The 27,836-nt window shown below is 41.8% G+C and overlaps 2 protein-coding genes across 2 annotated transcripts in view; both read left to right on the forward strand.

The window, feature by feature from the left end:
• Nucleotides 1-27,836, forward strand: part of LOC129839064 (zinc finger protein OZF-like) — a 442,535-nt gene that overhangs the window by 346,302 nt on the left and 68,397 nt on the right. The gene's annotated exons all lie outside the window — the stretch shown is intronic.
• LOC129839083 (zinc finger protein 664-like) lies at nt 17,367-20,660 on the forward strand. Its single transcript, XM_055906356.1, has 2 exons — nt 17,367-18,039; nt 18,879-20,660. The coding sequence occupies exons 1-2, from the start codon at nt 17,634-17,636 to the stop codon at nt 19,577-19,579; spliced, it is 1,107 nt and encodes a 368-aa protein (XP_055762331.1). The 5' UTR covers nt 17,367-17,633; the 3' UTR covers nt 19,580-20,660.

Genomic DNA, 27,836 nt, shown 5'->3' on the forward strand with positions numbered 1-27,836 from the left:
CATGTAGATTGTTGGTAGAGAGGTAGTTCTGTAGTATCTAGTAATACTAGAAGGCTTCATGCAGATTGTTGGTAGAGAGGTAGTTCTGTAGTATCTAGTCAGACTGGAAGGGTTCATGCAGATTGTTGGTAGAGAGGTAGTTCTGTAGTAACTAGTCAGACTAGAAGGGTTCATGTAGATTGTTGGTAGAGAGTTAGTTCTGTAGTATCTAACCAGACTGGAAGGGTTCATGCAGATTGTTGGTAGAGAGGTAGTTCTGTAGTATCTAGTCAGACTGGAAGGGTTCATGTATATTGTTGGTAGAGAGGTAGTTCTGTAGTATCTAGTCAGACTAGAAGGGTTCATGCATATTGTTGGTGGAGAGATAGTTCTGTAGTATCTAGTCAGACTAGAAGGGTTCATGCAGATTGTTGGTAGAGAGGTAGTTCTGTAGTATCTAGTCAGACTAGAAGGGTTCATTAGATTGTTGGTAGAGAGGTAGTTATGTAGTATCTAGTCAGACTAGAAGGGTTCATGTAGATTGTTGGTAGAGAGGTAGTTCTGTAGTTGTATACAGCCAGACTGGAAGGGTTCATGTAGATTGTTGGTAGAGAGGTAGTTCTGTAGTTGTATACAGCCAGACTGGAAGGGTTCATGCAGATTGTTGGTAGAGAGGTAGTTCTTTAGTATTTAGTCAGACTGGAAGGGTTTATGCAGATTGTTGGTAGAGAGGTAGTTCTGTCGTATCTAGTCAGACTGGAAGGGTTTATGCAGATTGTTGGTAGAGAGGTAGTTCTGTAGTATCTAGTCAGACTGGAAGGGTTCATGCAGATTGGTGGTAGAGAGGTAGTTCTGTAGTATCTAGCCAGACTGGAAGGGTTCATGCAGATTGTTGGTAGAGAGGTAGTTCTGTAGTATCTAGTCAGACTAGAAGGGTTCATGTAGATTGTTGGTAGAGAGGTAGTTCTGTAGTATCTAGCCAGACTGGAAGGGTTCATGCAGATTGTTGGTAGAGAAGTAGTTCTGTAGTTGTATCTAGCCAGACTGGAAGGGTTCATGCAGATTGTTGGTAGAGAGGTAGTTCTGTAGTTGTATACAGCCAGACTGGAAGGGTTCATGCAGATTGTTGGTAGAGAGATAGTTCTGTAGTATCTAGTCAGACTGGAAGGGTTCATGCAGATTGTTGGTAGAGAGGTAGTTCTGTAGTAACTAGTCAGACTAGAAGGGTTCATGTAGATTGTTGGTAGAGAGGTAGTTCTGTAGTATCTAGTAATACTAGAAGGCTTCATGCAGATTGTTGGTAGAGAGGTAGTTCTGTAGTATCTAGTAATACTAGAAGGGTTCATGCAGATTGTTGGTAGAGAGGTAGTTCTGTAGTATCTAGTCAGACTGGAAGGGTTCATGCAGATTGTTGGTAGAGAGGTAGTTCTGTAGTAACTAGTCAGACTAGAAGGGTTCATGTAGATTGTTGGTAGAGAGGTAGTTCTGTAGTATCTAACCAGACTGGAAGGTTTCATGCAGGTTGTTGGTAGAGAGGATGTTCTGTAGTTGTATACAGCCAGACTAGAAGGGTTCATGTAGATTGTTGGAAGAGAGGGAGTTCTGTAGTATCTAGTAATACTAGAAGGCTTCATGCAGATTGTTGGTAGAGAGGTAGTTCTGTAGTATTTAGTCAGACTAGAAGGGTTCATGTAGATTGTTGGTAGAGAGGTAGTTCTGTAGTATCTAGTCAGACTGGAAGTGTTCATGTAGATTGTTGGTAGAGAGGTAGTTCTGTAGTATCTAGTCAGACTGGAAGGGTTCATGTATATTGTTGGTAGAGAGGTAGTTCTGTAGTATCTAGTCAGACTAGAAGGGTTCATGCATATTGTAGGTGGAGAGATAGTTCTGTAGTATCTAGTCAGACTGGAAGGGTTCATTAGATTGTTGGTAGAGAGGTAGTTCCGTAGTTGTATCTAGTCAGACTGCAAGGGTTCATGCAGATTGTTGGTAGAGAGGTAGTTCTGTAGTATCTAGTCAGACTAGAAGGGTTCATTAGATTGTTGGTAGAGAGGTAGTTATGTAGTATCTAGTCAGACTAGAAGGGTTCATGCAGATTGTTTGTAGAGAGGTAGTTCTGTAGTTGTATACAGCCAGACTGGAAGGGTTCATGTAGATTGTTGGTAGAGAGGTAGTTCTGTAGTTTCTAGTCAGACTGGAAGGGTTTATGCAGATTGTTGGTAGAGAGGTAGTTCTTTAGTATTTAGTCAGACTGGAAGGGTTTATGCAGATTGTTGGTAGAGAGGTAGTTCTGTCGTATCTAGTCAGACTGGAAGGGTTTATGCAGATTGTTGGTAGAGAGGTAGTTCTGTAGTATCTAGTCAGACTGGAAGGGTTCATGCAGATTGGTGGTAGAGAGGTAGTTCTGTAGTATCTAGCCAGACTGGAAGGGTTCATGCAGATTGTTGGTAGAGAGGTAGTTCTGTAGTATCTAGTCAGACTAGAAGGGTTCATGTAGATTGTTGGTAGAGAGGTAGTTCTGTAGTATCTAGCCAGACTGGAAGGGTTCATGCAGATTGTTGGTAGAGAGGTAGTTCTGTAGTTGTATACAGCCAGACTGGAAGGGTTCATGTAGATTGTTGGTAGAGAGGTAGTTCTGTAGTTGTATACAGCCAGACTGGAAGGGTTCATGCAGATTGTTGGTAGAGAGGTAGTTCTTTAGTATTTAGTCAGACTGGAAGGGTTTATGCAGATTGTTGGTAGAGAGGTAGTTCTGTCGTATCTAGTCAGACTGGAAGGGTTTATGCAGATTGTTGGTAGAGAGGTAGTTCTGTAGTATCTAGTCAGACTGGAAGGGTTCATGCAGATTGGTGGTAGAGAGGTAGTTCTGTAGTATCTAGCCAGACTGGAAGGGTTCATGCAGATTGTTGGTAGAGAGGTAGTTCTGTAGTATCTAGTCAGACTAGAAGGGTTCATGTAGATTGTTGGTAGAGAGGTAGTTCTGTAGTATCTAGCCAGACTGGAAGGGTTCATGCAGATTGTTGGTAGAGAGGTAGTTCTGTAGTTATATACAGCCAGACTGGAAGGGTTCATGCAGATTGTTGTTAGAGAGATAGTTCTGTACTATCTAGTCAGACTGGAAGGGTTTTTGCAGATTGTTGGTAGAGAAGTAGTTCTGTAGTTATATACAGCCAGACTGGAAGGGTTCATGCAGATTGTTGGTAGAGAGATAGTTCTGTAGTATCTAGTCAGACTGGAAGGGTTCATGCAGATTGTTGGTAGAGAGGTAGTTCTGTAGTAACTAGTCAGACTAGAAGGGTTCATGTAGATTGTTGGTAGAGAGGTAGTTCTGTAGTATCTAACCAGACTGGAAGGGTTCATGCAGATTGTTGGTAGAGAGGTAGTTCTGTAGTTGTATCTAGCCAGACTGGAAGGGTTCATGCAGATTGTTGGTAGAGAGGTAGTTCTGTAGTTATATACAGCCAGACTGGAAGGGTTCATGCAGATTGTTGTTAGAGAGATAGTTCTGTACTATCTAGTCAGACTGGAAGGGTTTTTGCAGATTGTTGGTAGAGAAGTAGTTCTGTAGTTATATACAGCCAGACTGGAAGGGTTCATGCAGATTGTTGGTAGAGAGATAGTTCTGTAGTATCTAGTCAGACTGGAAGGGTTCATGCAGATTGTTGGTAGAGAGGTAGTTCTGTAGTAACTAGTCAGACTAGAAGGGTTCATGTAGATTGTTGGTAGAGAGGTAGTTCTGTAGTATCTAACCAGACTGGAAGGGTTCATGCAGATTGTTGGTAGAGAGGTAGTTCTGTAGTATCTAGTAATACTAGAAGGCTTCATGCAGATTGTTGGTAGAGAGGTAGTTCTGTAGTATCTAGTCAGACTGGAAGGGTTCATGCAGATTGTTGGTAGAGAGGTAGTTCTGTAGTATCTAACCAGACTGGAAGGCTTCATGCAGATTGTTGGTAGAGAGGTAGTTCTGTAGTATCTAGTCAGACTGGAAGGGTTCATGCATATTGTTGGTGGAGAGATAGTTCTGTAGTATCTAGTCAGACTGGAAGGGTTCATGCAGATTGTTGGTAGAGAGGTAGTTCCGTAGTTGTATCTAGTCAGACTGCAAGGGTTCATGCAGATTGTTGGTAGAGAGGTAGTTCTGTAGTATCTAGTCAGACTAGAAGGGTTCATTAGATTGTTGGTAGAGAGGTAGTTATGTAGTATCTAGTCAGACTAGAAGGGTTCATGTAGATTGTTGGTAGAGAGGTAGTTCTGTAGTTGTATACAGCCAGACTGGAAGGGTTCATGTAGATTGTTGGTAGAGAGGTAGTTCTGTAGTTGTATACAGCCAGACTGGAAGGGTTCATGCAGATTGTTGGTAGAGAGGTAGTTCTTTAGTATTTAGTCAGACTGGAAGGGTTTATGCAGATTGTTGGTAGAGAGGTAGTTCTGTCGTATCTAGTCAGACTGGAAGGGTTTATGCAGATTGTTGGTAGAGAGGTAGTTCTGTAGTATCTAGTCAGACTGGAAGGGTTCATGCAGATTGGTGGTAGAGAGGTAGTTCTGTAGTATCTAGCCAGACTGGAAGGGTTCATGCAGATTGTTGGTAGAGAGGTAGTTCTGTAGTATCTAGTCAGACTAGAAGGGTTCATGTAGATTGTTGGTAGAGAGGTAGTTCTGTAGTATCTAGCCAGACTGGAAGGGTTCATGCAGATTGTTGGTAGAGAGGTAGTTCTGTAGTATCTAGTCAGACTGGAAGGGTTTATGCAGATTGTTGGTAGAGAGGTAGTTCTGTAGTTGTATACAACCAGACTAGAAAGGGTCATGCAGATTGTTTGTAGAGAGGTAGTTCTGTAGTATCTAGTCAGACTAGAAGGGTTCATGTAGATTGTTGGTAGAGAGGTAGTTCTGTAGTATCTAGCCAGACTGGAAGGGTTCATGCAGATTGTTGGTAGAGGTAGTTCTGTAGTATCTAGTCAGACTAGAAGGGTTCATGTAGATTGGTGGTAGAGAGGTAGTTCTGTAGTATCTAGTCAGACTGGAAGGGTTCATGCAGATTGTTGGTAGAGAGGTAGTTCTGTAGTATCTAGCCAGACTGGAAGGGTTCATGCAGATTGTTGGTAGAGAAGTAGTTCTGTAGTATCTAGTAAGACTGGAAGGGTTCATGTAGATTGTTGGTAGAGAGGTAGTTCTGTAGTATCTAGTCAGACTAGAAGGGTTCATGCAGATTGTTGGTAGAGAGGTAGTTCTGTAGTATCTAGTCAGACTGGAAGGGTTCATGCAGATTGTTGGTAGAGAGGTAGTTCTGTAGTATCTAGTCAGACGAGAAAGGTTCATGCAGATTGTTGGTAGAGAGGTAGTTCTGTAGTATCTAGTCAGACAGGAAGGGTTTATGCAGATTGTTGGTAGAGAGGTAGTTCTGTAGTTGTATACAGCCAGACTAGAAGGGTTCATGCAGATTGTTGGTAAAGAGGTAGTTCTGTAGTATCTAATCAGACTAGAAGGGTTTATGTAGATTGTTGGTAGAGAGGTAGTTCTGTAGTATCTAGTCAGACTTGAAGGGTTCATGCAGATTGTTGGTAGAGAGGTAGTTCTGTTGTATCTAGTCAGACTGGAAGGGTTTATGCATATTGTTGGTAGAAAGGTAGTTCTGTAGTTGTATACAGCCAGACTAGAAGGGTTCATGCAGATTGTTGGTAGAGAGGTAGTTCTGTAGTATCTAGTCAGACTAGAAGGATTCATGTAGATTGTTGGTAGAGAGGTAGTTCTGTAGTTGTATACAGCCAGACTAGAAGGGTTCATGCAGATTGTTGGTAGAGAGGTAGTTCTGTAGTATCTAGTCAGACTAGAAGGGTTCATGTAGACTGTTGGTAGAGAGGTAGTTCTGTTGTATCTAGCCAGACTGGAAGGGTTCATGCAGATTGTTGGTAGAGGTAGTTCTGTTGTATCTAGTCAGACTAGAAGGGTTCATTAGATTGTTGGTAGAGAGGGAGTTATATAGTATCTAGCCAGACTGGAAGGGTTCATGCAGATTGTTGGTAGAGAGGTAGTTCTGTAGTATCTAGTCAGACTAGAAGGGTTTATGTAGATTGTTGGTAGAAAGGTAGTTCTGTAGTATCTAGTCAGACTAGAAGGGTTCATGTAGATTGTTGGTAGAGAGGTAGTTCTGTTGTATCTAGTCAGACTGGAAGGGTTTATGCAGATTGTTGGTAGAGAGGGAGTTATATAGTATCTAGCCAGACTGGAAGGGTTCATGCAGATTGTTGGTAGAGAGATAGTTCTGTAGTATCTAGTCAGACTAGAAGGGTTCATGTAGATTGTTGGTAGAGAGGTAGTTCTGTAGTATCTAGTCAGACTAGAAGGGTTCATGTAGATTGTTGGTAGAGAGGTAGTTCTGTAGTATCTAGCCAGACTGGAAGGGTTCATGCAGATTGTTGGTAGAGAGGTAGTTCTGTAGTATCTAGTCAGACTGGAAGGGTTTATGCAGATTGTTGGTAGAGAGGTAGTTCTGTAGTTGTATACAACCAGACTAGAAAGGGTCATGCAGATTGTTTGTAGAGAGGTAGTTCTGTAGTATCTAGTCAGACTAGAAGGGTTCATGTAGATTGTTGGTAGAGAGGTAGTTCTGTAGTATCTAGCCAGACTGGAAGGGTTCATGCAGATTGTTGGTAGAGGTAGTTCTGTAGTATCTAGTCAGACTAGAAGGGTTCATGTAGATTGGTGGTAGAGAGGTAGTTCTGTAGTATCTAGTCAGACTGGAAGGGTTCATGCAGATTGTTGGTAGAGAGGTAGTTCTGTAGTATCTAGCCAGACTGGAAGGGTTCATGCAGATTGTTGGTAGAGAAGTAGTTCTGTAGTATCTAGTAAGACTGGAAGGGTTCATGTAGATTGTTGGTAGAGAGGTAGTTCTGTAGTATCTAGTCAGACTAGAAGGGTTCATGCAGATTGTTGGTAGAGAGGTAGTTCTGTAGTATCTAGTCAGACTGGAAGGGTTCATGCAGATTGTTGGTAGAGAGGTAGTTCTGTAGTTTCTAGTCAGACGAGAAAGGTTCATGCAGATTGTTGGTAGAGAGGTAGTTCTGTAGTATCTAGTCAGACAGGAAGGGTTTATGCAGATTGTTGGTAGAGAGGTAGTTCTGTAGTTGTATACAGCCAGACTAGAAGGGTTCATGCAGATTGTTGGTAAAGAGGTAGTTCTGTAGTATCTAATCAGACTAGAAGGGTTTATGTAGATTGTTGGTAGAGAGGTAGTTCTGTAGTATCTAGTCAGACTTGAAGGGTTCATGCAGATTGTTGGTAGAGAGGTAGTTCTGTTGTATCTAGTCAGACTGGAAGGGTTTATGCATATTGTTGGTAGAAAGGTAGTTCTGTAGTTGTATACAGCCAGACTAGAAGGGTTCATGCAGATTGTTGGTAGAGAGGTAGTTCTGTAGTATCTAGTCAGACTAGAAGGATTCATGTAGATTGTTGGTAGAGAGGTAGTTCTGTAGTTGTATACAGCCAGACTAGAAGGGTTCATGCAGATTGTTGGTAGAGAGGTAGTTCTGTAGTATCTAGTCAGACTAGAAGGGTTCATGTAGACTGTTGGTAGAGAGGTAGTTCTGTTGTATCTAGCCAGACTGGAAGGGTTCATGCAGATTGTTGGTAGAGGTAGTTCTGTTGTATCTAGTCAGACTAGAAGGGTTCATTAGATTGTTGGTAGAGAGGGAGTTATATAGTATCTAGCCAGACTGGAAGGGTTCATGCAGATTGTTGGTAGAGAGGTAGTTCTGTAGTATCTAGTCAGACTAGAAGGGTTTATGTAGATTGTTGGTAGAAAGGTAGTTCTGTAGTATCTAGTCAGACTAGAAGGGTTCATGTAGATTGTTGGTAGAGAGGTAGTTCTGTTGTATCTAGTCAGACTGGAAGGGTTTATGCAGATTGTTGGTAGAGAGGGAGTTATATAGTATCTAGCCAGACTGGAAGGGTTCATGCAGATTGTTGGTAGAGAGATAGTTCTGTAGTATCTAGTCAGACTAGAAGGGTTCATGTAGATTGTTGGTAGAGAGGTAGTTCTGTAGTATCTAGTCAGACTAGAAGGGTTCATGTAGATTGTTGGTAGAGAGGTAGTTCTGTAGTATCTAGCCAGACTGGAAGGGTTCATGCAGATTGTTGGTAGAGAGGTAGTTCTGTAGTATCTAGTCAGACTGGAAGGGTTTATGCAGATTGTTGGTAGAGAGGTAGTTCTGTAGTTGTATACAACCAGACTAGAAAGGGTCATGCAGATTGTTTGTAGAGAGGTAGTTCTGTAGTATCTAGTCAGACTAGAAGGGTTCATGTAGATTGTTGGTAGAGAGGTAGTTCTGTAGTATCTAGCCAGACTGGAAGGGTTCATGCAGATTGTTGGTAGAGGTAGTTCTGTAGTATCTAGTCAGACTAGAAGGGTTCATGTAGATTGGTGGTAGAGAGGTAGTTCTGTAGTATCTAGTCAGACTGGAAGGGTTCATGCAGATTGTTGGTAGAGAGGTAGTTCTGTAGTATCTAGCCAGACTGGAAGGGTTCATGCAGATTGTTGGTAGAGAAGTAGTTCTGTAGTATCTAGTAAGACTGGAAGGGTTCATGTAGATTGTTGGTAGAGAGGTAGTTCTGTAGTATCTAGTCAGACTAGAAGGGTTCATGCAGATTGTTGGTAGAGAGGTAGTTCTGTAGTATCTAGTCAGACTGGAAGGGTTCATGCAGATTGTTGGTAGAGAGGTAGTTCTGTAGTTTCTAGTCAGACGAGAAAGGTTCATGCAGATTGTTGGTAGAGAGGTAGTTCTGTAGTATCTAGTCAGACAGGAAGGGTTTATGCAGATTGTTGGTAGAGAGGTAGTTCTGTAGTTGTATACAGCCAGACTAGAAGGGTTCATGCAGATTGTTGGTAAAGAGGTAGTTCTGTAGTATCTAATCAGACTAGAAGGGTTTATGTAGATTGTTGGTAGAGAGGTAGTTCTGTAGTATCTAGTCAGACTTGAAGGGTTCATGCAGATTGTTGGTAGAGAGGTAGTTCTGTTGTATCTAGTCAGACTGGAAGGGTTTATGCATATTGTTGGTAGAAAGGTAGTTCTGTAGTTGTATACAGCCAGACTAGAAGGGTTCATGCAGATTGTTGGTAGAGAGGTAGTTCTGTAGTATCTAGTCAGACTAGAAGGGTTCATGTAGAATGGTGGTAGAGAGGTAGTTCTGTAGTATCTAGTCAGACTAGAAGGGTTCATGTAGATTGTTGGTAGAGAGGTAGTTCTGTAGTATCTAGTCAGACTGGAAGTGTTCATGTAGATTGTTGGTAGAGAGGTAGTTCTGTACTATCTAGTCAGACTAGAAGGATTCATGTAGATTGTTGGTAGAGAGGTAGTTCTGTAGTTGTATACAGCCAGACTAGAAGGGTTCATGCAGATTGTTGGTAGAGAGGTAGTTCTGTAGTATCTAGTCAGACTAGAAGGGTTCATGTAGACTGTTGGTAGAGAGGTAGTTCTGTTGTATCTAGCCAGACTGGAAGGGTTCATGCAGATTGTTGGTAGAGGTAGTTCTGTTGTATCTAGTCAGACTAGAAGGGTTCATTAGATTGTTGGTAGAGAGGGAGTTATATAGTATCTAGCCAGACTGGAAGGGTTCATGCAGATTGTTGGTAGAGAGGTAGTTCTGTAGTATCTAGTCAGACTAGAAGGGTTCATGTAGATTGTTGGTAGAGAGGTAGTTCTGTTGTATCTAGTCAGACTAGAAGGGTTCATTAGATTGTTGGTAGAGAGGTAGTTATATAGTATCTAGCCAGACTGGAAGGGTTCATGCAGATTGTTGGTAGAGAGGTGGTTCTGTAGTATCTAGTCAGACTAGAAGGGTTTATGTAGATTGTTGGTAGAAAGGTAGTTCTGTAGTATCTAGTCAGACTAGAAGGGTTCATGTAGATTGTTGGTAGAGAGGTAGTTCTGTTGTATCTAGTCAGACTGGAAGGGTTTATGCAGATTGTTGGTAGAGAGGGAGTTATATAGTATCTAGCCAGACTGGAAGGGTTCATGCAGATTGTTGGTAGAGAGATAGTTCTGTAGTATCTAGTCAGACTAGAAGGGTTCATGTAGATTGTTGGTAGAGAAGTAGTTCTGTAGTATCTAGTCAGACTGGAAGTGTTCATGTAGATTGTTGGTAGAGAGGTAGTTCTGTAGTATCTAGTCAGACTGGAAGGGTTCATGTATATTGTTGGTAGAGAGGTAGTTCTGTAGTATCTAGTCAGACTAGAAGGGTTCATGCATATTGTTGGTGGAGAGATAGTTCTGTAGTATCTAGTCAGACTGGAAGGGTTTATGCAGATTGTTGGTAGAGAGGTAGTTATGTAGTATCTAGTCAGACTAGAAGGGTTCATGTAGATTGTTGGTAGAGAGGTAGTTCTGTAGTTGTATACAGCCAGACTGGAAGGGTTCATGTAGATTGTTGGTAGAGAGGTAGTTCTGTAGTTGTATACAGCCAGACTGGAAGGGTTCATGCAGATTGTTGGTAGAGAGGTAGTTCTTTAGTATTTAGTCAGACTGGAAGGGTTTATGCAGATTGTTGGTAGAGAGGTAGTTCTGTCGTATCTAGTCAGACTGGAAGGGTTTATGCAGATTGTTGGTAGAGAGGTAGTTCTGTAGTATCTAGTCAGACTGGAAGGGTTCATGCAGATTGGTGGTAGAGAGGTAGTTCTGTAGTATCTAGCCAGACTGGAAGGGTTCATGCAGATTGTTGGTAGAGAGGTAGTTCTGTAGTATCTAGTCAGACTAGAAGGGTTCATGTAGATTGTTGGTAGAGAGGTAGTTCTGTAGTATCTAGCCAGACTGGAAGGGTTCATGCAGATTGTTGGTAGAGAGGTAGTTCTGTAGTATCTAGTCAGACTGGAAGGGTTTATGCAGATTGTTGGTAGAGAGGTAGTTCTGTAGTTGTATACAACCAGACTAGAAAGGGTCATGCAGATTGTTTGTAGAGAGGTAGTTCTGTAGTATCTAGTCAGACTAGAAGGGTTCATGAAGATTGTTGGTAGAGAGGTAGTTCTGTAGTATCTAGCCAGACTGGAAGGGTTCATGCAGATTGTTGGTAGAGGTAGTTCTGTAGTATCTAGTCAGACTAGAAGGGTTCATGTAGATTGGTGGTAGAGAGGTAGTTCTGTAGTATCTAGTCAGACTGGAAGGGTTCATGCAGATTGTTGGTAGAGAGGTAGTTCTGTAGTATCTAGCCAGACTGGAAGGGTTCATGCAGATTGTTGGTAGAGAAGTAGTTCTGTAGTATCTAGTAAGACTGGAAGGGTTCATGTAGATTGTTGGTAGAGAGGTAGTTCTGTAGTATCTAGTCAGACTAGAAGGGTTCATGCAGATTGTTGGTAGAGAGGTAGTTCTGTAGTATCTAGTCAGACTGGAAGGGTTCATGCAGATTGTTGGTAGAGAGGTAGTTCTGTAGTATCTAGTCAGACGAGAAAGGTTCATGCAGATTGTTGGTAGAGAGGTAGTTCTGTAGTATCTAGTCAGACAGGAAGGGTTTATGCAGATTGTTGGTAGAGAGGTAGTTCTGTAGTTGTATACAGCCAGACTAGAAGGGTTCATGCAGATTGTTGGTAAAGAGGTAGTTCTGTAGTATCTAATCAGACTAGAAGGGTTTATGTAGATTGTTGGTAGAGAGGTAGTTCTGTAGTATCTAGTCAGACTTGAAGGGTTCATGCAGATTGTTGGTAGAGAGGTAGTTCTGTTGTATCTAGTCAGACTGGAAGGGTTTATGCATATTGTTGGTAGAAAGGTAGTTCTGTAGTTGTATACAGCCAGACTAGAAGGGTTCATGCAGATTGTTGGTAGAGAGGTAGTTCTGTAGTATCTAGTCAGACTAGAAGGGTTCATGTAGAATGGTGGTAGAGAGGTAGTACTGTAGTATCTAGTCAGACTAGAAGGGTTCATGTAGATTGTTGGTAGAGAGGTAGTTCTGTAGTATCTAGTCAGACTGGAAGTGTTCATGTAGATTGTTGGTAGAGAGGTAGTTCTGTACTATCTAGTCAGACTAGAAGGATTCATGTAGATTGTTGGTAGAGAGGTAGTTCTGTAGTTGTATACAGCCAGACTAGAAGGGTTCATGCAGATTGTTGGTAGAGAGGTAGTTCTGTAGTATCTAGTCAGACTAGAAGGGTTCATGTAGACTGTTGGTAGAGAGGTAGTTCTGTTGTATCTAGCCAGACTGGAAGGGTTCATGCAGATTGTTGGTAGAGGTAGTTCTGTTGTATCTAGTCAGACTAGAAGGGTTCATTAGATTGTTGGTAGAGAGGGAGTTATATAGTATCTAGCCAGACTGGAAGGGTTCATGCAGATTGTTGGTAGAGAGGTAGTTCTGTAGTATCTAGTCAGACTAGAAGGGTTCATGTAGATTGTTGGTAGAGAGGTAGTTCTGTTGTATCTAGTCAGACTAGAAGGGTTCATTAGATTGTTGGTAGAGAGGTAGTTATATAGTATCTAGCCAGACTGGAAGGGTTCATGCAGATTGTTGGTAGAGAGGTGGTTCTGTAGTATCTAGTCAGACTGGAAGGGTTTATGTAGATTGTTGGTAGAAAGGTAGTTCTGTAGTATCTAGTCAGACTAGAAGGGTTCATGTAGATTGTTGGTAGAGAGGTAGTTCTGTTGTATCTAGTCAGACTGGAAGGGTTTATGCAGATTGTTGGTAGAGAGGGAGTTATATAGTATCTAGCCAGACTGGAAGGGTTCATGCAGATTGTTGGTAGAGAGATAGTTCTGTAGTATCTAGTCAGACTAGAAGGGTTCATGTAGATTGTTGGTAGAGAAGTAGTTCTGTAGTATCTAGTCAGACTGGAAGTGTTCATGTAGATTGTTGGTAGAGAGGTAGTTCTGTAGTATCTAGTCAGACTGGAAGGGTTCATGTATATTGTTGGTAGAGAGGTAGTTCTGTAGTATCTAGTCAGACTAGAAGGGTTCATGCATATTGTTGGTGGAGAGATAGTTCTGTAGTATCTAGTCAGACTGGAAGGGTTTATGCAGATTGTTGGTAGAGAGGTAGTTATGTAGTATCTAGTCAGACTAGAAGGGTTCATGTAGATTGTTGGTAGAGAGGTAGTTCTGTAGTTGTATACAGCCAGACTGGAAGGGTTCATGTAGATTGTTGGTAGAGAGGTAGTTCTGTAGTTGTATACAGCCAGACTGGAAGGGTTCATGCAGATTGTTGGTAGAGAGGTAGTTCTTTAGTATTTAGTCAGACTGGAAGGGTTTATGCAGATTGTTGGTAGAGAGGTAGTTCTGTCGTATCTAGTCAGACTGGAAGGGTTTATGCAGATTGTTGGTAGAGAGGTAGTTCTGTAGTATCTAGTCAGACTGGAAGGGTTCATGCAGATTGGTGGTAGAGAGGTAGTTCTGTAGTATCTAGCCAGACTGGAAGGGTTCATGCAGATTGTTGGTAGAGAGGTAGTTCTGTAGTATCTAGTCAGACTAGAAGGGTTCATGTAGATTGTTGGTAGAGAGGTAGTTCTGTAGTATCTAGCCAGACTGGAAGGGTTCATGCAGATTGTTGGTAGAGAGGTAGTTCTGTAGTATCTAGTCAGACTGGAAGGGTTTATGCAGATTGTTGGTAGAGAGGTAGTTCTGTAGTTGTATACAACCAGACTAGAAAGGGTCATGTAGATTGGTGGTAGAGAGGTATTTCTGTAGTATCTAGTCAGACTGGAAGGGTTCATGCAGATTGTTGGTAGAGAGGTAGTTCTGTAGTATCTAGCCAGACTGGAAGGGTTCATGCAGATTGTTGGTAGAGAAGTAGTTCTGTAGTATCTAGTAAGACTGGAAGGGTTCATGTAGATTGTTGGTAGAGAGGTAGTTCTGTAGTATCTAGTCAGACTAGAAGGGTTCATGCAGATTGTTGGTAGAGAGGTAGTTCTGTAGTATCTAGTCAGACTGGAAGGTTTCATGCAGATTGTTGGTAGAGAGGTAGTTCTGTAGTATCTAGTCAGACGAGAAAGGTTCATGCAGATTGTTGGTAGAGAGGTAGTTCTGTAGTATCTAGTCAGACAGGAAGGGTTTATGCAGATTGTTGGTAGAGAGGTAGTTCTGTAGTTGTATACAGCCAGACTAGAAGGGTTCATGCAGATTGTTGGTAAAGAGGTAGTTCTGTAGTATCTAATCAGACTAGAAGGGTTTATGTAGATTGTTGGTAGAGAGGTAGTTCTGTAGTATCTAGTCAGACTTGAAGGGTTCATGCAGATTGTTGGTAGAGAGGTAGTTCTGTTGTATCTAGTCAGACTGGAAGGGTTTATGCATATTGTTGGTAGAAAGGTAGTTCTGTAGTTGTATACAGCCAGACTAGAAGGGTTCATGCAGATTGTTGGTAGAGAGGTAGTTCTGTAGTATCTAGTCAGACTAGAAGGGTTCATGTAGATTGGTGGTAGAGAGGTAGTTCTGTAGTATCTAGTCAGACTAGAAGGGTTCATGTAGATTGTTGGTAGAGAGGTAGTTCTGTAGTATCTAGTCAGACTGGAAGTGTTCATGTAGATTGTTGGTAGAGAGGTAGTTCTGTACTATCTAGTCAGACTAGAAGGATTCATGTAGATTGTTGGTAGAGAGGTAGTTCTGTAGTTGTATACAGCCAGACTAGAAGGGTTCATGCAGATTGTTGGTAGAGAGGTAGTTCTGTAGTATCTAGTCAGACTAGAAGGGTTCATGTAGACTGTTGGTAGAGAGGTAGTTCTGTTGTATCTAGCCAGACTGGAAGGGTTCATGCAGATTGTTGGTAGAGGTAGTTCTGTTGTATCTAGTCAGACTAGAAGGGTTCATTAGATTGTTGGTAGAGAGGGAGTTATATAGTATCTAGCCAGACTGGAAGGGTTCATGCAGATTGTTGGTAGAGAGGTAGTTCTGTAGTATCTAGTCAGACTAGAAGGGTTCATGTAGATTGTTGGTAGAGAGGTAGTTCTGTTGTATCTAGTCAGACTAGAAGGGTTCATTAGATTGTTGGTAGAGAGGTAGTTATATAGTATCTAGCCAGACTGGAAGGGTTCATGCAGATTGTTGGTAGAGAGGTGGTTCTGTAGTATCTAGTCAGACTAGAAGGGTTTATGTAGATTGTTGGTAGAGAGGTAGTTCTGTTGTATCTAGTCAGACTAGAAGGGTTTATGTAGATTGTTGGTAGAAAGGTAGTTCTGTAGTATCGAGTCAGACTAGAAGGGTTCATGTAGATTGTTGGTAGAGAGGTAGTTCTGTTGTATCTAGTCAGACTGGAAGGGTTTATGCAGATTGTTGGTAGAGAGGGAGTTATATAGTATCTAGCCAGACTGGAAGGGTTCATGCAGATTGTTGGTAGAGAGATAGTTCTGTAGTATCTAGTCAGACTAGAAGGGTTCATGTAGATTGTTGGTAGAGAAGTAGTTCTGTAGTTGTATACAGCCAGACTAGAAGGGTTCATGCAGATTGTTGGTCGAGAAGTAGTTCTGTAGTATCTAGTCAGACTAGAAGGGTTCATGTAGATTGTTGGTAGAGAGGTAGTTCTGTTGTATCTAGTCAGACTAGAAGGGTTCATTAGATTGTTGGTAGAGAGGTAGTTATATAGTATCTAGCCAGACTGGAAGGGTTCATGCAGATTGTTGGTAGAGAGGTGGTTCTGTAGTATCTAGTCAGACTGGAAGGGTTCATGCAGATTGTTGGTAGAGAGGTAGTTCTGTAGTATCTAGTCAGACTAGAAGGGTTCATGTAGATTGTTGGTTAGAGAGGTAGTTCTGTAGTATCTAGCCAGACTGGAAGGGTTCATGCAGATTGTTGGTAGAGAGGTGGTTCTGTAGTATCTAGTCAGACTGGAAGGGTTCATGCAGATTGTTGGTAGAGAGGTAGTTCTGTAGTATCTAGTCAGACTAGAAGGGTTCATGTAGATTGTTGGTTAGAGAGGTAGTTCTGTAGTATCTAGCCAGACTGGAAGGGTTCATGCAGATTGTTGGTAGAGAGGTAGTTCTGTAGTATCTAGTCAGACTGGAAGGGTTCATGCAGATTGTTGGTAGATAGGTAGTTCTGTACTATCTAGTCAGACTGGAAGGGTTCATGCAGATTGTTGGTAGAGAGGTAGTTCTGTAGTTGTATCTAGTCAGACTGGAAGGGTTCATGCAGATTGTTGATAGAGAGGTAGTTCTGTAGTATCTAGTCAGACTGGAAGGGTTCATGCAGATTTTCTCAAGGTTGGTTTGATGGAGGCAGTTTTAAGGGAATTATTCACAGTGCCTGAATTAAGAAAGTGTTTCGTGATTTGTGATTGTATGAGTCCTGTGGGAATAGGGTCCAATGGGCAGGTAGTTGACCTCATATTATGGACCATTTCAGAGACAGATGTTGTGGTTGTCAGTGAGAATGTGGTGAAGCTGCAGCTGGGAGGCTCAGTGTGAAGCAGAGGGACAGGTCTGAATCAAGGGGTAGATTGTACAGTGAAACTGCAGCTGCGAGGCTCAGTGTGAAGCAGAGGGACAGGTCTGAATCAAGGGGTAGATTGTACAGTGAAACTGCATATGGGAGGCTCAGTGTGAAGCAGAGGAACAGGTCTGAATCAAGGGGTAGATTGTACAGTGAACCTGCAGCTGCGAGGCTCAGTGTGAAGCAGAGGTACAGGTCTGAATCAAGGGGTAGAATGTACAGTGAAGTAAATGCTCTTTATTTCAGATTTGGGGATTTGAAAAATGCATGAAAAATTGTACTTTATTCAATGGAGTCGGTAAAGGAGGAGTTATTGAGTGGTTGAACGAATTTCTTTACTACATAAAATATAATTCTGGGGTTCCCGTCACCATTTGCAAAGAGATTGGTAAAGTATACCTTGTGTGCAGTGTTCAGTGCCTCTTTGTATGCAGTCTGATGATATACCAGGGACTGGGCATGCAGTTAGGTTTGTATGCAGTCTGGTGATATACTAGGGCCTGGGCATGCAGTTAGGTTTGTATGCAGTCTGGTGATATACCAGGGCCTGGGCATGCAGTTAGGTTTGTATGCAGTCTGGTGATATACCAGGGCCTGGGCATGCAGTTAGGTTTGTATGCAGTCTGGTGATATACCAGGGCCTGGGGATGCACAGTTAGGTTTGTTTTCCTCTAGCTATTCCCCAGTTTGCTCCCAGCAGCTTTCATAGAACATAGATCCCTGTTAAACTAGGCTGCAGAACGTTCCTAGTCTGACAGATAATTCAACCAGTGGGTGACTTTAAATTAATGAATATGAAACTGCCTTAAATACAGATGTAAAGGACAGTATGTTTTAAATTCTCACTCAAAATATGCACTGCTCTATTTGAACGTCTCAATATAATATTATTATTTGATGAAAGGAATGAAAAATACATTTGTGTGCAACAACAAAAAAGTATCATAACTGCGTTTCCCCTCCAGTCAGCATACAGCGATGTGCGTCTTTCAGGCGATGCTGCGAGCGTGACGTATAATCTAGTGGACGGAACGGATCAACAACATCGAGTCAGCCACCTTGGTAGCCAACATAGGCGAAACATGAAACATTTAGGCTGTTTTCTGTGCATATTTGCCGCTGTGTTTTAAATATACGTCTGACATCTAGTTAATTACCCCCATTTAAATGTAATAGGTACATTGTTAGTCAACTAACTAGCTTGATAAGTTAGCCTAGCACTAAACTAGTCGCTCATGCTAACTAGCTAGCTAGCTAATATCCCCAACCATGAGCTCACCGATGTATTCTCCCCCTGCTAAAGAGGAGGCGGTCTGCTGGACGGAGAAAGAAGTTTTGGGGCTGAACATGGTCGTGAAAGAGAAGAAGGAAGAAGAGGATGTCACAGTAAAACAAGAAGTAGAGGGTGAGGCTGTTACGGTGAAAGAAGAAGAGAAATACGTTACAGTGAAAGAAGAGGAAGACGCGTTCAGAGTGAAAGAAGAGGAAGACGCGTTCAGAGTGAAAGAGGAGGAGGATGTTACTGTGAAAGAAGAGGAAGACACGTTCAGGGTGAAAGAGGAGGATGATGTTACTGTGAAAGAAGAGAAAGAGAAGGATGCAGTTTTTGGAGTGGAGAAAGAGGGAGAGATAACGGTCATATTGACAGAGGAGTCAAGAGATCTGATTACCACCAGTAAGTACTGTCTTAAAAATGGGCACTAACTGTACAAAGTTTTTGATTGAATGTGTAGTTTTTAAGCAGCATGCTACTGAAATTCTATATTTGAAAATGTTGTTCTGTACTATAGGAATTTATGTGATAATATAATGTTAAAGCTACATTTTAAAATGGGTGGTTAAAGCCCTGAATGCTGATTGGCTGACAGCCGTGGTATATCAGGCCGTATACCATGGGTATGACAAAACATGTATTTTTACTGTTGTAATTACGTTGGTAACCAGTTTATAATTGCCATAATCCACCCCAGGGGTTTGTGTTATATGGCCAATATACCACGGCTAAGGGCTGTATCCAGGCACTCTGCGTTGCATTGTGCTTAAGGACAGTCTTTAACCATGCTATATTGGCCATATACCACACTTCCTCGGGTCTTATTGCTTAACTGTAACATGTGTATACCATCAGAGTCCCCCCCCCCCCACCACAAAATCACAACTTAATTGTCTCACAGAATGGCAAACAACCATCTCTGTTCAGCCTATAAACATGACATTATCTATTATTATAGACCTCTGCTCAGCCTGTAAACATGACATTATCTATTATTATAGAGCTCTGCTCAGACTATAAAGATGACATTCCCTGTGAAATTAGATTTGGAGTTCTACATCATTTGTTTTTAAATCTCACCGTCACCAAGTTTATTTTTAATGATGTAATGTTGTGAAGACTGACCTCAGGTTATTGAAGGATCTAGTCTAGATTAAACCTCATAGGAAGACAATTTTATTTAATGCAGGCTTCATTCAGGTCTCTCTGTTTAACTAAATAATCTGTTTGTCTTTTGGCAGGAGAGAGACCAGACTCTGACAGCGGGAAGAGTTCCTCAGAGGAAACAGACCCAGAGACGCCTAACCAACACCACTGCTCCCACTGTGGAAAGAGTTTTAGGTGGTTATGGAACCTGAAAACGCATGAGAGAATACATACAGGAGAAAAGCCCTACCACTGTTCTCACTGTGGAAAGAGTTTTAGGTGGTTAGTGAGTCTGAAAACGCATGAGAGAATACACACAGGAGAAAAGCCCTACCACTGTTCTCACTGTGGAAAGAGTTTTAGGTGGTCAGGGAGTCTGAAAATGCATGAGAGAATACACACAGGAGAAAAGCCGTATCCCTGTTCTCACTGTGGAAAGAGTTTTAGGTGGTCAGGGAGCCTGAAAACGCATGAGAGAATACACACAGGAGAAAAGCCGTATCACTGTTCTCACTGTGGAAAGAGTTTTTGGTGGTCAAGGAGTCTGAAAACGCATGAGAGAATACACACAGGAGAAAAACCTTTCCAATGTTCTCACTGTGGAAAGAGTTTTAGGTGGTCAAGGAGTCTGAAAACGCATGAGAGAATACACACAGGAGAAAAGCCTTTCCAACATACTAATACACAGGAGGAGACAACATACCACTGCTCTCATTGTGAAAAGACATTTTCCCAGTCAGAGGACCTGAAAACACATGAGAGAATAGAGAGGCTGTGTTCTGACTTATGTTTCTGACTGAGAATATGTCCACGGCCAGGATTCACAGGACCAGGGTGTCCGCTATGGACACCTGGAAGAAATCAGCAGCGGACATTTCTGAAGGTTTATCCAACAGACCTGTACATCCATGAATGGATCTCTATAATGTGTAACTATTTCGGAAGGTTTATCCAACAGACCTGTACATCCATGAATGGATCTCTATAATGTGTAACTATTTCGGAAGGTTTATCCAACAGACCTGTACATCCATGAATGGATCTCTATAATGTGTAACTATTTCGGAAGGTTTATCCAACAGACCTGTACATCCATGAATGGATCTCTATAATGTGTAACTATTTCTGAAGGTTTATTCAACAGACCTGTACATCCATGAATGGATCTCTATAATGTGTAACTATTTCTGAAGGTTTATTCAACAGACCTGTACATCCATGAATGGATCTCTATAATGTGTAACTATTTCTGATGAATGTATTGTGATGTATTGTTTAATAGATGTACTATGTTAGGTATATTTATCTGTGGTTTTATTTCAACAGATTTTACTGATGCTATTAGATTGTACTATGTTAGGTATATTTATCTGTGGTTTTATTTCAACAGATTTTACTGATGCAAATAGATTGCTGGGTGGGGGGAGTTTTATATATACAGAGACTTCAGAAAGTATTCACACTCCTTGACTGGTCCCACATGTTGTTGTGTTACATCCTGAATTTAAAATGTATTTTTATTTAACCAGGTAGACTAGTTGAGAACAAGTTCTCATTTGCAATGACACATACAACAACACAGAGTTACACATGGAATAAACAAAAATACAATCAATTATACAGTAGAAAAATCTATATACAGCATGTGCAAATAAGGTAGGATAAGAGAGGTTAGGCAATAAATAGACCATGGTGGTGAAGTAATTACAATATAGCATTTAAACACTGAAATGGTAGGAAATGTGAATGTGAATAGCAGAAGATGAATGTCCAAGTAGAGATACTGGGGTTAAATGGATTCATTACCCCATAATGTCAAAGTGGAATTATGTTTTTGGAAATGTTTACAAATTTAATTAAAAGCCTAAATAAGTTCAGGAGTAAAGATTTTGCTTAACAAGTCACATAATAAGTTGCAGGGACTCACTCTGTGTGTAATAATAGTGTTTAACATGATTTTTGAATGACTACCTCATCTCTGTACCCCACACAAACAATTATCTGTAATGTCCCTCAGTCGAGCAGTGAATTTCAAACACAGATTCAACCACAAAGACCAGGGAGGTTTTCCAACGCCTCGCAAAGAAGTGCATGTGTTGGTAAATGGGTAAAAAAAGCAGACATTGAATATCCCTTTGAGCGGGTGGTGACTTTAAAATAGTTAGTGTTTAGTGGTTGTGATAGGAGAAAACTGAGGATGGATCAACAACATTGTAGTTACTCCACAATACTAACCTAAATGACAGAGTGAAAAGAAGGAAGCCTGTACAGGATAAAACATATTCCAAAACATTCATTCTGTTTGCAATAAGGCACTAAAGTAATACTGAAAAACAATGTGGCAAAATTAACTTTATATCCTGAATACAAAAGCGTTATGTTTGAGGCAAATTCAACACATCACTGACTACATATTTTCAAGCATGGTGGTGGCTGCATCATGTAATGGGTATGCTTGTCATTGGCGTCACTAGAGGCGTAACTACAGTCCCTGATTCTAATCTAATGATCATCAGCTGCATCATTTTATGGTTCTAATCCAGGCAGTATCACATTCAGGTTAAGCGAGCAGTGTGTCAAGATTTGAAATGCGGCTTGGCAGGGTCGTGTTTCGGAGGACGCATGGCTCTCGACCTTCGCCTCTCCCCCGAGTCCATAGAGGAGTTGCAATTGGATTTCATGACATTGGTGAAGAAAATATATATAATACACTGGTACTGAAATTTGATTTTTAATCACCTGGAAGATGTGTCAAACCATGTAAACACCTGCTAGACTTAAGTTAGAAGTGAATCACCTGGCAGATGTGTCAAACCATGTAAACACCTGCAAGACTTTGGTTAGAAGTGAATCACCTGGCAGATGTGTCAAACCATGTAAACACCTGCAAGACTTTGGTTAGAAGTGAATCACCTGGCAGATGTGTCAAACCATGTAAACACCTGCAAGACTTTGGTTAGAAGTGAATCACCTGCCTGGACATTTAAAAAAAATATATATATATTTCACCTTTATTTAACCAGGTAGGCAAGTTGAGAACACGTTCTCATTTACAATTGCGACCTGGCCAAGATAAAGCAAAGCAGTTCGACACATACAACAACACAGAGTTACACATGGAGTAAAACAAACATACAGTCAATTATACAGTAGAAAAATAAGTCTATATACAATGTGAGCAAGTGAGGTGAGTTAAGGGAGGTGAAGGCAAAAAAAAGGCCATGGTGGCGAAGTAAATACAATATAACAAGTAAAAACACTGGAACGGTTGGTTTGCAGTGGAAGAATGTGCAAAGTAGAGATACAAATAATGGGGTGCAAAGATGCAAAATAAATAAATACTGTAGGGAAAGAGGTAGTTGTTTGGGCAAAATTATATATGGGCTATGTACAGGTGCAGTAATCTATGAGCTGCTCTGACAGACATCCTAAGAAGCACACAGAGACCTGCATTTTGATGTCGGTTTAATAATACTTGTGAAAACTGTTTTTGTTTACTTGCCTGCCTATTGCATTTGGAATGCACTGTACTGTTTATCTCTGAAACTCACTGAGATAATTCCTTTGATACAGCAGTAGCAATTCAGGGATATAACATCTACAGAAAATACAGGAATGCTTATGGGGGAGGTGTTGCTGTATACAGTGCATTTGGAAAGTATTCAGACCCCTTGCCTTTCTCCACATTTTGTTACGTTAAAGCCTTATTCTAAAATTGATTAAATTCTTTTTTCCCCCTTTCATTTAGCTAATTTATTTGGCACACTTGCATTTGGGGAGTTTCTCCCATCCTTCTCTGCAGATCCTCTCTAGCTCTGTCAGGTTGGATGGGGAACATCACTGCTGTTACTTTAAAGTCTTATTCTAAATTTGATTAACAACTTATGGCTTGAGGGCAGTATTTTGACGTCTGGTGCCCTCCCTTTGTTGTTTTTGAATAATTGAATACGCTGTTGTCCGGTTGAAATATTATCGATTATTTAGACAACTGACAACTTGAGGATGAATTATAAACATCGTTTGACATGTTTCAATGAACTTTACCGGTACAATTAGGATGTATCTCTGCCTTCTTTACACAGCAAACTCAATGAATCAGCACAAGTACCAATGTGGCTTTACAGTACAAATCCCGCACGAAAACGACCAAACCAATGCTGCTTTAGATGACAATTGTCTCTCACCAAAGGCTGGCACACTGCAAATTCCAAAATCAGATGATCCTGTGTGATTGACAGACTTTAATCAGTCTTCGAACAGGGAGTTTAAATTAGTTTTTTAAACTTTAATTTAGCTAATTTATTTGACACACCTGCATTTGTGGAGTTTCTCCCATTCTTCTCTGCAGATCCTCTCAAGCTCTGTCAAGTTGGATGGGGAACATCACTGCACAGGTATTTTCAGGTCTCTCGAGAGATGTTCGATCGGGCTCAAGTCCGGGCTCTGGCTATGTCAATCAAGGACATTCAGAGACTTCTACCGAAGCCACTCCTGCGTTGTCTTGGCTGTGTGCTGAAGGTCGTTGTCCTGTTGGACGGTGAACCTTTGCCCCAGTCTGAGGTCCTGGGCACTCTGGAGCAGGTCTTTCATCAAGGATCTCTCTGCACTTTGCTCTGTTAATATTTCCCTCGATCCTGACTAGTCTCCCAGTACCTGCTGCTGAAAAACATCCCCACAGCATGATACCTCCACCGCCATGCTTCACCGTTGGTACCCTTCCCCAGATCTGTGCCTTCCAAATCATGTCCAATCAATTGAATTTACCATAGGTGGACTCCGAACAAGTTGTAGATATATCTCAAGGATGATTAATGGAAACAGGATGCACCTGAAAGCATTTTCGAGTCTCATAGCAAAGGGTCTGAATACTTATGTAAATAAATTATTTATGTTTTTTACCTGTTTTCACTTTTTATTTTAAGATAAAGCTGTAACGTATCAAAATGTGGAAAAATGGGAGGGGTCTGAACTTTCTGAATGTTTTATGTTTTATTTAATTTAAAATGTAACCTTTATTTAACTCCCAATCACGGCCGGTTGTAAATACAGCCTGGACTCGAACCGGGGTGTCTGTAGTGAAGCCTCAAGCACTGAGATGCAGGGTCTTAGACCGCTGCGCCACTCAGGAGCCCCAAAATCATGTTCTAGTGCTGTCCCCACCTAAAATAAATCTTGGTCAACCAAGAGTCATCTGTTCTTTCTACCAATCGATTGTTTGAAATGTTATGTGTATTTTTCAATATATAGACACACCCCATGTGTTTTAATTAAATCAACTACAGTGGGGCAAAAAAGTATTTAGTCAGCCACCAATTGTGCAAGTTCTCCAACTTAAAAAGATGAGAGAGGCCTGTAATTTTCATCATAGGTACACTTCAACTATGACAGACAAAATGAGAAAAGAAAATCCAGAAAATCACATTGTAGGATTTTTAATGAATTTATTGCAAATTATGGTGGAAAATAAGTATTTGGTCAATAACAAAAGTTTATCTCAATACTTTGTTATATACCCTTTGTTGGCAATGACAGAGGTCAAACGTTTTCTGTAAGTCTTCACAAGGTTTTCACACACTGTTGCTGGTATTTTGGCCCATTCCTCCATGCAGATCTCCTCTAGAGCAGTGATGTTTTGGGGCTGTTGCTGGGCAACACAGACTTTCAACTCCATCCAAAGATTTTCTATGGGGTTGAGATCTGGAGACTGGCTAGGCCACTCCAGGACCTGAAATGCTTCTTACAAAGCCACTCCTTCGTTGCCCGGGCGGTGTGTTTGGAATCATTGTCATGCTGAAAGACCCAGCCACGTTTCATCTTCAATGCCCTTGCTGATGGAAGGAGGTTTTCACTCAAAATCTCACGATACATGGCCCCATTCATTCTTTCCTTTACACGGATCAGTCGTCCTGGTCCCTTTGCAGAAAAACAGCCCCAAAGCATGATGTTTCCACCCCCATGCTTCACAGTAGGTATGGTGTTCTTTGGATGCAACTCAGCATTCTTTGTCCTCCAAACACGACGAGTTGAGTTTTTACCAAAAAAGTTCTATTTTGGTTTCATCTGACCATATGACATTCTCCCAATCTTCTTTTGGATCATCCAAATGCTCTCTAGCAAACTTCAGACGGGCCTGGACATGTACTGGCTTAAGCAGGGGGACACGTCTGGCACTACTGGATTTGAGTCCCTGGCGGCGTAATGTGTTACTGATGGTAGGCTTTGTTACTTTGGTCCCAGCTCTCTGCAGGTCATTCACTAGGTCCCCCCGTGTGGTTCTGGGATTTTTGCTCACCGTTCTTGTGATCATTTTGACCCCACGGGGTGAGATCTTGCGTGGAGCCCCAGATCGAGGGAGATTATCAGTGGTCTTGTATGTCTTCCATTTCCTAATAATTGCTCCCACAGTTGATTTCTTCAAACCAAGCTGCTTACCTATTGCAGATTCAGTCTTCCCAGCCTGGTGCAGGTCTACAATTTTGTTTCTGGTGTCCTTTGACAGCTCTTTGGTCTTGGCCATAGTGGAGTTTGGAGTGTGACTGTTTGAGGTTTTGGACACGTGTCTTTTATACTGATAACAAGTTCAAACAGGTGCCATTAATACAGGTAACGAGTGGAGGACAGAGGAGCCTCTTAAAGAAGAAGTAATGACACATTGTGTTAGCTAATCCAAGTTTATCATTTTAAAAAGGCTAATTGATCATAAGAAAATCATTTTGCAATTATGTTAGCACAGCTGAAAACTGTTGTCCTGATTAAACAAGCAATAAAACTGGTCTTCTTTAGACTAGTTGAGTATCTGGAGAAATGTAACCTCTCAAATTCATAGACAGGTGTTGTGTTTTTTTTACCCACAAGTAGTTTTTTCCCCGGAGCCTGTAGTGCCACTTTCTCAAAATGAACATAAATGCTGTAGGAGGAGGGGTCTGTGTTTTACCAGGAGACTGGGGCCGATCTCGATGCCTTGCCTACGCACACTCTGCATGTGTTGCTACCTTGCTGAAAACCCTCCCAATTGCTGGCCAACAGATTTTGTCATGGAGTTTTCATTCAGTTGGGTTTAGAGTACATTTCATCTTAAGCCTTTTAAATACAGTTGAATACCTTTTAATTAGAATGTTGTCAACAGACTCTATAGAATACATGGAGAATGGAGAGAACATAATCTAGTTCTAGAATCTAATCTATCAATTAAATGGAGAGGACAGAATCTAGTTCTAGAAACTAATCTATCAATTAAAGAAAGTCATCATCTGTCTCCAACTGATTTAAAAATACTCTGTTCTTGTAGATTATTTAGGTACATTTTAGTGTTAGGAAAGTATGTATGAATCATAAAAAACAATAGTCCTATAAGTCTACCCTAGTTCTTACTAATCAAGGAAGTGTGATGACAACGGCCCAATCGTACATTTACATAAGTGTTCAGACCCTTTACTCAGTACTTTGTTGAAACACCTTCGGCAGCGATTGCAGCCTTGAGTCTTCTTGGGTATGTCGCTACAAGCTTGGCACACCTGTATTTAGGGAGTTTCTCCCATTCTTCTCTGGAGATCCTCTCAAGCTCTGTTCGGTTGGATGGGGAGTGTCGCTGCACAGCTATTTTCATGTCTCTCCAGAGATGTTTGATCGGGTTCAAGTCCGGGCCCTGGCTGGGACACTCAAGGACAACAGTGCAGTAATATCGAACAACTTCACAACAATACACACATCTAAAGGAATGGAATTAAAAATGTATACAAATTTAGGGGAGTAATGTCAGAGCGGCATAGACTAAGATACAGTAGAATACATATGAGATGAGTAATGCATAGACTAAGACACAGTAGAATAGGATAGAATACAGTATATACATATAGGATGAGTAATGTGTAACAGTTTAACTTGTTAGACGGTCCCCTCACCCCGACACGGGCTCGAACCAGGGACCCTCTGTACACATCAACAAAAGTCACCCACGAAGCGTCGTTACCCATCGCTCCACAAAGGCCGCGGGCCTTGCAGAGCAAGGGGAACCACTACTTCAAGGTTTCGGAGCAAGTGACGTAACCGATTGAAAGGCTACTAGCGTGCACCAGCGCGAACTAGCTAGCCATTTCACATCTGTTACAAATGCATAGACTAAGTGTAACGGTCGTCCTCCTCCTCTTCAGAAGAAGAGGAGGAGTAGGGATTGGACCAAAGCGCAGCGTGATAGTTTGACATAATGAATGTTTATTAAAGTAAAGACGAAAACCGAAAACACTTCAACAAAGTACAAAATAACAAACGAACGTAGACAGACCTGAACTATGAGCACTTAGAAAATGACGAAGAACGCACGAACAGGAACAGACTACATACACGAACGACAAAACGAAACAGTCCCGTGTGGTGCACATACACAGACACGGAAGACACCCACCCACAAACAAACAGTGTGAACAGCCTACCTTTATATGGTTCTCAATCAGAGGAAAACGTCAAACACCTGTCCCTGATTGAGAACCAGATAGGCTAATTACAAACGACCTAAACATAGAAACACATAACATAGAATGCCCACCCCAACTCACGTCCTGACCAACTAAACACATACAAAAATAACAGAAAACAGGTCAGGAACGTGACAGAACCCCCCTTAAGGTGCGAACTCCGGACGCACCACTAAAAGTCTAGGGGAGGGTCTAGGTGGGCATCTGTCCACGGTGGCGGCTCAGGCTCTGGGCGTGGTCCCCATCCCACCATAATCACTCCCTGCTTCCGTATCCCCCCCTCAATGACCACCCTCCAAATAACCCCACCTACATTAAGGGGCATCACCGGGAAAAGGAGCAGCACCGGGATAAGGGGCTGCTCCGGACTGAGGGACGGCAGCTCCGGACTGAGAGATGGCAGCTCCGGACTGAGGGATGGCAGCTCCGGACTGAGGGACGGCAGCACCGGACTGGATGGCGGATCCTGACTGGCTGGCTCTGGCGGATCCTGGCTGGCTGGCTCTAGCGGATCCTGGCTGGCTGGCTCTGGCAGCGCCTGGCTGGATGACGGCTCTGGCTGGTCCTGGCTGGATGACGGCT

The sequence above is a fragment of the Salvelinus fontinalis genome, chromosome 40, assembly GCF_029448725.1.
Source record: "Salvelinus fontinalis isolate EN_2023a chromosome 40, ASM2944872v1, whole genome shotgun sequence".
In the NCBI taxonomy this organism is placed as follows: Eukaryota; Metazoa; Chordata; class Actinopteri; order Salmoniformes; family Salmonidae; genus Salvelinus; species Salvelinus fontinalis.

Bases quoted from the DNA above. Each gene is read 5' to 3' on its own strand.
- LOC129839083 (XM_055906356.1), top strand. From the start codon at position 17,634: ATGAGCTCACCGATGTATTCTCCCCCTGCTAAAGAGGAGGCGGTCTGC. The intron at 18,040-18,878 runs GTAAGTACTGTC...GTCTTTTGGCAG, and splicing joins AAGAGATCTGATTACCACCA to GAGAGAGACCAGACTCTGAC.